The sequence below is a fragment of the Ovis aries genome, chromosome X, assembly GCF_016772045.2.
Source record: "Ovis aries strain OAR_USU_Benz2616 breed Rambouillet chromosome X, ARS-UI_Ramb_v3.0, whole genome shotgun sequence".
NCBI classification, from domain to species: domain Eukaryota; kingdom Metazoa; phylum Chordata; class Mammalia; order Artiodactyla; family Bovidae; genus Ovis; species Ovis aries.
In genome coordinates, this window is record NC_056080.1 from 128,832,126 (window position 1) to 128,843,854 (window position 11,729).

The 11,729-nt window shown below is 47.4% G+C and overlaps 1 protein-coding gene across 1 annotated transcript; it reads right to left on the bottom strand.

Annotated features, from left to right (window-relative positions):
• Window positions 1-5,888: 5,888 nt before the first annotated feature.
• On the bottom strand, window positions 5,889-11,647 carry LOC101116890 (nuclear RNA export factor 3-like). Its single transcript, XM_027963493.2, is given in 17 exon segments — window positions 5,889-6,054; window positions 6,599-6,671; window positions 7,192-7,234; window positions 7,353-7,468; window positions 7,575-7,633; window positions 7,754-7,861; window positions 7,963-8,018; window positions 8,101-8,169; window positions 8,517-8,553; window positions 9,116-9,225; window positions 9,372-9,479; window positions 9,596-9,695; window positions 10,009-10,088; window positions 10,197-10,301; window positions 10,403-10,486; window positions 11,097-11,250; window positions 11,472-11,647. Coding segments are annotated over 17 exon segments (1,644 nt in total).
• Between the last annotated feature and the right edge of the window lie 82 nt (window positions 11,648-11,729).

The following is an 11,729-nucleotide window of genomic DNA, read 5'->3' on the forward strand; positions in this document are numbered from 1 at the left end:
TCCCTGGAGGAGGGCATGGCAACCCACTCCATTTTTTTTGCTTGGAGAATCGCATGAACAGATCAACCTGGTGCGCTACAGTCCATGGAGTTGCAGACTCAGACATGACTGAAGCAACTTAGCGCGCGCACACACACACACACACACACACACAGAAGGTTGAAGTACATATGAAATCTATACGGTTAATGAATGCTAATACTGAATTTCCAGGAACTCTACCCTAAAGAGCACACAACTGTGAGCATTTGGCACCTATATTTAAACCAGTGAGGGTAACATGTTTGCCCTGGGAGCTTCCTTGAAAACCAAGGTCACTGCCATGGGCCCTGAGTTTTGGAGGTGAATCAGGTGACTGTTGCTTTCCTTTTGTTCCATTGTTCCCTCCAGAATGTGAGGGGATAAGGTGTGGGGCACATGTCCCAGGGTGAGTGTGTACCTAGGGGCTGGGATGCTGACATGGAGAAGGCAGAGAGCAAGATCTTGTACCTTACCTGATATAGACAGTGCTTCTAGGTGGGGGCCCCTAGGGAGGAGACTGAGGGACAGAGGACTGGGTATAGGAGAATTCAGGTGTTGGAGCACAGACAACTCCCCTTGCATGATAACTTTTGGGTCAGTTGGGCCAAGCACTGGTGGGTGTCAGGAGATTTGCTCCCTCATGGGAGTCTTAGATGTCATGGGAGTTGCTACCTCATAACTTGCTACCTCATGTTCTCCTGTATTTCAGCAAAGGCTAACAGCAGCAATTTAAAAACAGTAAGCATGTTTTCCCATTGTTTTAAGCAAGGTAGCATGTCAGCAGGCATCTAGGGTCAGAGGGAGGGAGCATGGACCAAGGTCAAAGCCTGAGGATTGTCAGATGTAGATAATACACATGATCTCTGAGGCACTTCACCAGTGTCTTTCAGATTCTGATCTGTTTACACCTGATACCTTAGTTGGGAGAGAGTGGGATACATTATCCTTTTTTGTCATTCAAATCAGGGGCATATGAGAAAAAGGTGGTCCCTGGATTGATTTGGCCAAGCCTTGGGTGAAGGCTTGGCCACCCTGCTTATACTGTCACTCTGATTATTTAACTTATTTGTAGAGTACATCATGAGAAACACTGGGCTAGATGAAGCACAAGCTGGAATCAAGATCGCTAGGAGAAATATCAATAACCTCAGATATGCAGATGACACCACCCTTATGGCAGAGAGCAAAGAACTAAAGAGCCTCTTGATGAAAGTGAAAGAGGAGAGTGAAAAAGTTGGCTTAAAGCTCAACATTCAGAAAACTAAGATCATGGCATCTGGCTGGCCCATCACTTCATGGCAAATAGATGGGGAAATAGTGGAAACAGTGAGAGATTTTATTTTTCTGGGGTCCAAAATCACTGCAGATGGTGTTTGCAGCCATGAAATGAAAAGTCACTTACTCCTTGGAAGGAAAGTTATGACCAACCTAGACAGCATATTAAAAAGCAGAGGCATTACTTTGCCAACAAAGGTCCATCTAGTCAAGGCTATGGTTTTTCCAGTGGTCATGTATGGGTGTGAGAGTTGGACTATAAAAAAAGCTGAGCGCTGAAGAATTGATGAACTGTGGTGTTGGAGAAGACTCTTGAGAGTCCCTTGGACTGCAAGGAGACCCAACCAGTCCATCGTAAAGGAAATCAGTCCTGAATATTCATTGGAAGGACTGATGCTGAAGCTGAAACTCTGATACCTTGGCTACCAGATGCGAAGAACTGACTCATTGGAAAAGACCCTGATGCTGGCAAAGATTGAGGGCAGGAGGAGAAGGGGACAACAGAGGATGAGATGGTTGGATGGCATCACTGACTCAATGGACATGAGTTTGAGTAAACTCCAGGAGTTGGTGATAGACAGGGAGGCCTGGTGTGCTGCAGTCCATGGGGTCACACAGAGTCGGACACGACTGAGCAACTGAACTGAACTGAACTGGATAAAGAAGGGAATGCAAGAACAACTTTAGACTTTGTTTAGACAGAACAGAGCACAGCAGACACTAAGTCTCAGGCTGGTGTTTGTGTGTGTGTGTGTGTGTGTGTTTGTGTTGGCGAGGCCAGTAGGTGGGACAGTTACATATGAATGCAGTGTGTGGCAGGTTTGGGGAAAGCAGAGAACAAACGTGAACACTCTGGTACAGGTATCCTAGGACGTAGGTTCTCTGCCTGGCCTACAACTGCAGCAGCATCTGGAGAGGAAGGCTGCTCAGCCCCAAAAAGCAGGAGAAGAGGATGGCCAGCATCTGCCAGGGGCCTGTAAGTACTGCAGGGACAAGGTTAAAGTGGCTGGGGTGTCACTCTGGGATAAAAGAGGACCTGAGAAGATATTTGCAACTTGAATGTGAAAGAGAGTGAGACTAGGATTCAAGGAGTGAGCATTCCTGGGTTACATTGTGAATTGCATTTAGTGGAAGAAAGAGAGAGGCAGCAGGAGAATGAGAGCTGACACTGGACACAGATGAGTAGTCAGCAGAGAGAGGATGAGGGATGAGGATAAAGAACAGTGAGAATGGGAAAGAAAGCGCAGCCAAGATAAGTGGTAGTTTCATGTCAACAGTCCTTGAAACCCATTCAAACCAGTGCATACTCCACAGGCAAGCTGAGCCCAAGCCCATCCCCTGGTCTGTGAGGTAATCAGTGGCAAGAAGGATCCAGGCAGTGGCACTTACCCCGTGAGAGTCACCTCTCCTCCCACCTCTCCCTCTCTTCAGGCAGGACTTTGGGGAATTTGGTTCAACGGCCTCAGAGTTTGGGGACTCCTAGATCTCCCTGTGTGTGCTCACACCAGACTGAATCAAGTCTTTGTGTCAGAGGTGAAGTAGTGTCTAAGACTAACCCATTCTTCCTCTTCCCCAACAAGTTCGCAAGCAGACGCCTTAACGACTTTGTCCCATTCAGGTTCAGTTAGCACCTTTAATGTTCTTTGAGAAGCAAGGGGCAGTGAGAAGAGGAGGAGGAGGTGCCAGGGTGAAGCTTGCACAGCTTCTTCCCACTGGGCCAGAGACCTGGAAGCCAGAGTGTTGTGAACAGCAGCTGCTTGAGGGCTTATACTCTGCATGTAAGTTAAATAAGCAGGCTGACAACATAAGCAGGGTCAAATCAATCCAGGGACTACCTTTTTCTCATATGTCTCAGATCTGCATGACAAAAAAAGGATAATGTATCTCATCCTCTCCCAACTAAGGTATCATGTGTAAAACAGATCAGAATCTGAAAGATACTGGTGAAGTGCCTCAGAGATAATGTGTATTATTTACATCTGACAGGCCCCAGACTTTGACCTTGATCCATGCTCCCTCCCTCTGACCCCATATGCCTACTGACATGCTCAAGAACTGACTCATTTGAAAGGACCCTGATGCTGCAAAAGATTGAAGGCGGGAGGAGAAGGGGACGACAGAGGACGAGATGGTTGGATGGCATCACTGACTCAATGGACGTAAGTTTGAGTAAACTCCAGAAGTTGGTGATGGATTGGGAGGCCTGGTGTGCTGCAGTCCATGGGGTCACAAATAGTCGGACATGACTGAGCAACTGAACTGAACTGAACACATTTACTCAATAAAATGCATGCTTACACATGCATTCCCTCAAACCTGCTCACATTCACATACACACACACACACACACTCCTATATGTTCCTGATCACATATTCATACATTTCCCCAGGTACAACATACTCACAAAGAACATCGTATTCATATACTTACAGATGAATATGCTCACAGTTAACATTAAGTTCACATATTTACACACACACACAGATGCTCTAATATACTCACATGCACACACTTGCACATTAGCTCACAGCAATATACTCTGCTTTCACATGCTCACACACACATTCATTCGCATACACACAAATATGCTAACATTCATGTCCATGGTCACAAATTCACTCATCCATAGGAAAAGTCCCATTCACTTTACGCATGCAAACTCATATTTGAATAGGCACCATGGTCACTCTCACATGTGCTTATATACATGTACAAGGTCACATTCACTTGCACAGACATGCTCATACACTTATTCGCTCACAGTAACTACTAACACATTCACGTGAATGTGTTGGCAAATTCAATCATTGTCATGCTTACGTTCTACATTCATACTCACAGATACATTAACATGTTCAGAAATAGGAATGTGTTCACATGCACAAAGCAGCTCACACATTTACTCATATACACTCTCACAAATTCATTCACTCAAATATACTAATGTCACTGCCCCTTGTGTGATGCAGGGGTTAGGGGTATGGACCCTCCATGTGCACTTAAATATATATAACATATGGTTTACTCTTTGAATATCAGGTTCCTGTGAATCCAGGATTTTACCTCACAACTAATACTTACTGTGTAGTACTTGGTATTGAACAAATTTGCATTTATGTGGATCTGCACTGTTCAAACATTTGTTGTTTTAGGGTCAGATGTGCTTTTAAAATATCATATGGAAATTCCCTGGCAGTCCAGTAGTTAGTACTCCACACATTCACCGCTGTGGCCCCTGGGTTCAATCCCTGGTCCAGAAACTAAGTGCCATGAGGCACATGGTATCGGCGGAAAAAAAAAAAAAGTGAGACAAATAAGCATGCTTACATTTTCACTTACACACACAAGCGTGCTAATATCCCTGTGCATTATCACCTGTTCACTTATATACATGGACTTGCACAAACATTTACTTAATCACACAGGCATATTCCTATGAACACATTCATACTTGGAAAAGACACACCAATTTATTTTCCAACAGAGACACTGTTATATGACGGAGTCAAAGATGGTCTCTCTTTATGTCTTCACAACAAGCTGGAATCCATTAGCCAAAAAGCCAGCCAGCACCAAACTCAATTTTCACACATTCAGTTGCTTTAAATATTGGCTTGCCCAAACAGTTTGTTTGGACTTTTCCCTAACATCTTATGGTAAAAGCCAAAAGAGCATTTTGGCCAACCCAAAATATTCCAGATAAGCAGATTTTAATCCATTTAGAAGGCTTCCCTGATGGCTCAGTGGTAAACAATGCCTGCCAGTACAGGAGATACAAAAGATGCCGGTTCGATCCCTGGGTCAGGAAGATCACCTGATTGGGACAAATACACAGAAAAATTAGCCTTTTGGGTGGATGATTGTCAGTTAAGTGTTGGCTTCCTAGTCACAGGGATATACTCAGATCGGATGTAAAATACAGCAAAGATGATGAGGATGAAGATGATGAAACCCAAGGGTTTCTTGTCAAGACTGTTTTGGGGATCCTAGATCAGTCTGTGTGAAGGCTTGCTCTAGGATCTTGTGCTAGGTCTGGAGGAAATGAAGGGAGAGTTGGAAAATGAACAGAACTAGGAGGCCTGAGTCTCATTTGCTGACCACCTGGCCTCTTGGCCTGAATTCCCAGACCTCACCATGGGAAGAGGGAGAACTTGAATGGTACCTGTATTAATCTCAGTGGTTGCCAGAATGGCACATGAGATGGAGGAAGAACAGGTACTATCTATTAGGAACAAAGTGGATACTCTGACCATACAGTGTCATTTCCTAACTATGGGTCAGAAGCAGCTTCCATGTTTACTGTGACATATGCAGCAGAGTGAGCTCAGTGTGTAATGGGAAAATTTCCTGAAAACTAAATGTCTATCAATAAAAGACTAAGGTTCATGGAGTTCAGAAAAGTAATGCACACCTATTCAAAACAACTAGGTAAATTAATATGTATTGAGAATGACATGTGCAGGGAATTAATGAGTAAAGTAAAGAAGCAAAAACAGTTATCTGCAATATCCACTTATTAGCTCCTCTACTCCTGCCAGCTCCTTTCTGTCCCCATGCACACCTAGCACTTACTTCTGAGGCTACTCAAGTTTCATCCCAGACGTGATGAAGAAAGCCTGCTCCATTTCCTGTTGCTCCTGGGAGAGGGTGTGCATGGAACTGGAGGTGAGTGTAGGTACTGGGATGGAGAATGCAGATGCTGAGCCTCACTGGGACTGGCTTCGCTCACAAACAGCTTGTCATTCACTATACAAAGACTGAGGTGGGGGGAATGCATATTTGGACAACTGATGGATGGACAACCCACACCCCCAATCCTGACTGCTCCCACTGCCAGTCAGCAACCAGATTCCTTCCATCCCCCTCCTGTGTCTGTCCCCAGGCTCCTTGACTGTTCCTCTGCCCCTTGCATAGAGCCCACCTTCGAAGAGATTGTCTACCAGCTTCACTCAGTGGATAGGCTGATCCCCAACCCAGGGACAACTTTACAATTACCCTGAACAATAGCCCAGTAATACTACAGTAGAAGAGTGTACAGTCTGACCCCCATTTTCAGAAGACAACACTGAGTCACAGACAGGTCATATGACTTGACCAAGGTCACACAGTGAGTGTTGAGTCAAGGAGAGAGCCTATATGGCAATTCCAGAGCCCATACTCTTCCTAACCACTAGGCTAGACTGCTCCTTGGCTTCCCTGCTGACTTTCCACAATACTGAGTAAACCTAAGGTCTGCATCCACATGCCCAGGACCCTGAGCCCAGGCTGGATGGGGATTTCTGCCCACAACACAGCTCTCACCTGGAAGAGCTGGCAGGGGTAGCAATGAAGGTCCGGGTGAAGGCACGCACACAGCCAGGAGACATTCCTTCCACTTCAACAACAAACAGTAAGAGTACCCCTTACAGCCCCCACATAATTTACAGGCTCCCATGCCATTCCCCAGTCAGGGTCTGACTTGATACTTAGGCTGAGGGGACAGTTGTTCACTTGGGGAGCCAGGGTGTTGGGAATAGGGAGGGCAACTGTAGGAGCCGTCTGCTCCCAATGACATGTCCCTATGACAACAGCCTCACAAGTTCATGTGATGCATTTTTCACACCTGCCCAAGAGGTGGACATTATGACTCCATTTTGCAAATGAGGAAACTATAATGGCCCAAGTTCTCAATGGAAGGATCTGGGATGGAAGCCACCAAACTGGACATCTTATATCACCAATGCCCAGGCTAGAAAGGGCAGGCACAGATGCAGTTCAAACCTGAACTGTGGGAAGACTTGAGGGCTGGAGGGGAGGGGAGGAGAGGAAAGGGGAGTGAAGAGGAGTGGACTGGAGGGAAACTGGAAGGGTTCTGGTGGAGGGGATCCATGTTGGGGGGAAGGATCTACACATACCTTCTTTGAACACCCCGTTGACAGAGAAGCAGAGCATCTTTTCCTGAGAGAGACGAACCTAGTTACTCAGCCACCCCTGAACATCTTCCCTACGATGTGGCTTCCTGCTCTGCCCCCCCCGCCCCCCCTGCCCCACCACCAAGGGAGGAACAGGTGCTCACCGTCTGGAAACACATGTCCACCACAAAGGAGCTGAAGTCATGCTGAGTTTTGGGCAACGCACAGAGGGCATGCATAATGTCATGTTTTGTGTGTTTCAGCAGCTTGACACGCAGATCTGTGGGGGAGGGGAAGAAAGCAAAGGTCGTGTCTGCCATGCCATGGACCCTATGATTGGCCCCCTTACCACCCTTTTCGGCCCAATCTTCCCACCACACACTCACTGGGGTCCTTGAGCGTCTTCATATTCCTGTTGTCCAAGAAGTACGCACACATGCTGCTTCTAGGAGACACAGAGGAACAGTGGGTGGTGGTCTGGCCAGCACAGGTGTCAGCAGGAGCTGGCCTGCATCTGCTGGGGAACCACATGGCCTGGGGAAGGATTCTGGGCTGTGATACTCACAGGGCTGGGTCCTCGGGTTGGAATGGAATGGTCAGGGAGAAGCAGGCCTCCTCATGATAAGCACCCAGAAGTCCCTGGCGGTTCCCATAGTCATGGATCAAGTAATACCTGAGGGGGAGCAGTGAAGACAATCTATCTGTGTAGTCTGGAGCTTTGGTGGCCTCCCCTGTCCTTGGGCTCCCCTTGCTCAGATTCTCAGGAGTACTTACTGCTGCAGGAATTGCAGGATTAGACTCTTCAACTCTTCAGATCCAAAGAAGCTTCCCTAGAATCAAAGCAGTCCTCAGGACCAGGGCTGACACCTCCTCACATACCACCTAGAACCCTGCTGGATCCTCTGTGCTCACCTTGCACATTGGTAAGCACTTGGGGGCTTCCATAGCACACTTAGAACCTGAGGGTGTCTCCTGGCCATCCTAGGGGAGGGAAGAGGAAGTCAGCAGTGCAGTCTAGGATGTGGTGCTGGATGATCAGGGAACAGGATGGGGAGGGGCTCAGAGGTCAGGGAAGAAAGTGTCCCCGGAAACGCCGGAGGCAGGACTGCATGTCCTGTCATCACCATGGGTCCCCGAAGCCTGTGGAGAACATGGCTGAAGATCCAGAGCCTTTTCAGGTTCCCACAGAGAATGGGACAGCCCCCACCCCCAGGACATTTAAGGGTCAGGCTAAAAAACGGAAACGGAACAGGTCCTAACCGGTTTCCAAGTAGTTTGAGGGCACTGTCAGTGCTAGTTAGAGGAGTCTGATCAAGGAATGCACTTACCAAGCTTAGTAACCTGGGGAACAACTCCAGGAGGGTGCTGCCAAAATCAAGACAAAAGAAAAATGTCAGTGAAACTCTGGACGTGACCCTCCTGGTGGGAGCAAGTCACTTACAGTAATCACAGCGCCCTCACACCCCAGTATCCTAGCGTTCAAGGGCCCTGGTCACCAGTCTATGGACGGACCAGGAGGGAGACTGTCCCCTCCAACCCTTCCTCAAACCCCCTCCTCCATCTCCTTTCCCCTGGGGAGCTCCCAGCCAGACTGTTCTGACTCCCTTCTGCAGTGCCACAGGGACCAGCACTTCAAACCCAGTCTGCAGGCCTTACTCCCCTCTATCCCTTCCTTCCTTCAGGCCCCAGTGAAGGCTGTAGAGAAAAGAAGATATGGGAGGATGGGAGCCCAGGGCTTTGCTACCTCACTTGGAGTCCAGCATGCTGTCAAGTCAGGACACACCTCAGGGATGACCAGGTGCTATGGCAGGGAGGTGACTGAGCTGGGGCTCAGGAGGTAGGGAGGGGAAGAAAGAGAGAAAGGGAGTGGAGGGAGGAGGGGAGAGATGAGCGAGACACAGGGTGAAGAGACAAGGCAGAGGAAGACCTCATGTTGGCTGACTTATCACGGAAGGTGGTGCACACGGCATTTCTGTCTGCACTCATCCCTTCTGGTTCCAGCTGATGACCCTTGTCCATCTCCCCTGCAATGTTCACCTAGAATTACAAGGAACACCCACATGGACCAGATGGCTCTGCACCCACACCCTTCCTTTCCCTACAAATCCACCTGCCTTTGTCTGTCACCACCCATAAGGCCTCCCACATTCCTTTCAAAGGAGGATCTGGGTGCCCCACCTCACCTCAGTGTTGGACAGATTCAACTTCTTGATGGCAGAAGCAATCTCCATAATGGTGGACAGGCCACGCACCAAGTAGGGTTTCTTGTTGCTCAAGTACAAAGATGAAAGCTATGATGAGGCAACAGAGTGAGGACTCCAAAGGGAATACCTGAGACACATCTGCCTCTTCTACCTGATGTCTCCTTCCCTCACCATTGGTCCCAACATTGGGCCTAGGTCCTCACCATGGGCCTGATCCCTGGATGGACATGTGGGAAAGCAGCCACACTATTTCTACGGTTCCATGATATTCCAATATCACATGGTGTCAAGTCTCCAGGAAACCAGGAGGGAAACACAGGCGAGAGGGTCCCAGCTGGAGCACCTCCAGCACCAAGCCCTCCCCATGATACCATCTCCGAGTGCTCTACCCAGACAGACCCTCTACCCTCACCTGCCCTGCAGTTACTACTGTAGCCACACCACGGCCAAAGCGGAGTCTCCGGATGTCAAGAGCTTGCTGGCAGGCATCATACGGTTTATTCATGGTAAGCTGCAGAGTTAGGGATGGGGTCCAGCGAGCTTGAGTTTGAGGGTGAATGGGCGGCAGAGGTGGGTCTGGCTATGAGGGCACAGCTTGTGTTGAGTCTGCATTACCTTTATCTGCTCCAACTTTTCAGCTGTCAGTGCCTTCTGCACAGACTGGGGTGCATCACAGGGCTCAACAAAGATAGATATCTGTAGAGAACACAAGAGGGGCTGGGTAAGCTCCAGGAAATCTGTGCATGGGATCAAGCAAGACCATGCCACTCTCCTGCCCTCTTGCCCTTAGCCCTTGACACACACCTTTTCATTATCCTCATTGAAAATCTGGCCGTTGACATTCTTCAATGCACAGGCAACGTTGGCGTTCTCAACAAAGAACTGGGCCTGCATTTTCTCATAGTGAAACTGTAGGGAGAGTGACAGCAGAAGCAGAATACGAGACCAGTGCCATTTCTCTGGGCCCGCAATCTACCCCACTTTCTCATCATCTCCATGTCCTGTCTTACTTCAACTGCAGTAAAGGGGACACTGCACTTCTTCTGAATCAAATTCATCAGCCACTTCTCATCATATTTTATACCAAAGGGAATCTAGGAATCAGAGAACAAATGGGAAAGAGGATGGATACAATGGAATCCAACATTAAGGTAAGACCCGACTGTGTCTTGCTTTAGGACCATTTCTCAGGGTTTAAATAATTCCTTAAGACAGTATCTGTTATCACTAACTTTGGTATGAGACAAGGATTTTCTCTATACACTTTCTTTGCATTCAAATACTCTTCCTGAAACAAAACTGACTTAATATGTTTCACATGTACTTCCTTTTATAAAGTTCCACGAGATCCACACGAGGTACACCTGGCCTGTCACTCTAACATGGACCCCAGAGACTCAACCTCCTCCCACACCCAGCTCAAGCCAAACTGCGTGATCTGGTGTGAAGTGCTCCACCTCCACGGCACTAGGTTTCCTCCTTTGCTGTTAGTCAACCTCTCCCATGCTCCTCCTTGCAGTCAGTCTGTTTCCTTCATACCGCTTCTCTGAACCCGCCCTTAGATAATCTAAGAAGATACCTCCTAGTAGTCACAAAACAGATTACCAACACCACTGCCCCAGAAAAGTTTCCAGCATCTCTATACAAATCCAACACGACTCTGTCATCTTCTACATATTAGGTTCATTTAGCCAGGATACTCACGATAATCTTGAACCAGCTCCCCAAGGTCTCATCCTGTCTATTTGTTTTCATTGTTCTCTCCAGAGGTTTTTGCTTTGTCTCCATGTTAACATGCATTTGGTCTTTTCTCTGAAAACTACTCCTCCAGTGATGGGATGGAATGGCATAGGGAGCACTGTGGGGAAGTGGAAAGAAAAAAAGTGGTCCATATAGGCTTGGAAAGTCTTCTCTACATTTCCCCAAATGATACCAGAGCTATAATAAAGACTGCTCAAACATTAACCTGATCCAATCATTTTTCACTCTGGCAAGTTGGAGAGAAGAATGACATATTTAACTGCAAGGTTTTGTTGTTCAGTGGTTGGTACATGTCAGCCATGGTGACTGGTCACTTACTATCTTGCTTGGATATCCATATGAGTATCACTTTCTTTTGAATCTCTGTCTTGCTGTTGCTGGGAAGTGACCGGTTCAGACCAATAGACGTATTGCCTTCAGTACATACCCCAGCTTCGTGCTCTTCTTTGTAGAGAGTTCACTTTATCAGTGTGCTCTAAAACTGACAACAACATATCAGTGATCCCAGTATCAGAAGTAGTCCTGAGTAAATATCATGACTAATGAAGAAACATCATTCTTTATAACCTAAACATA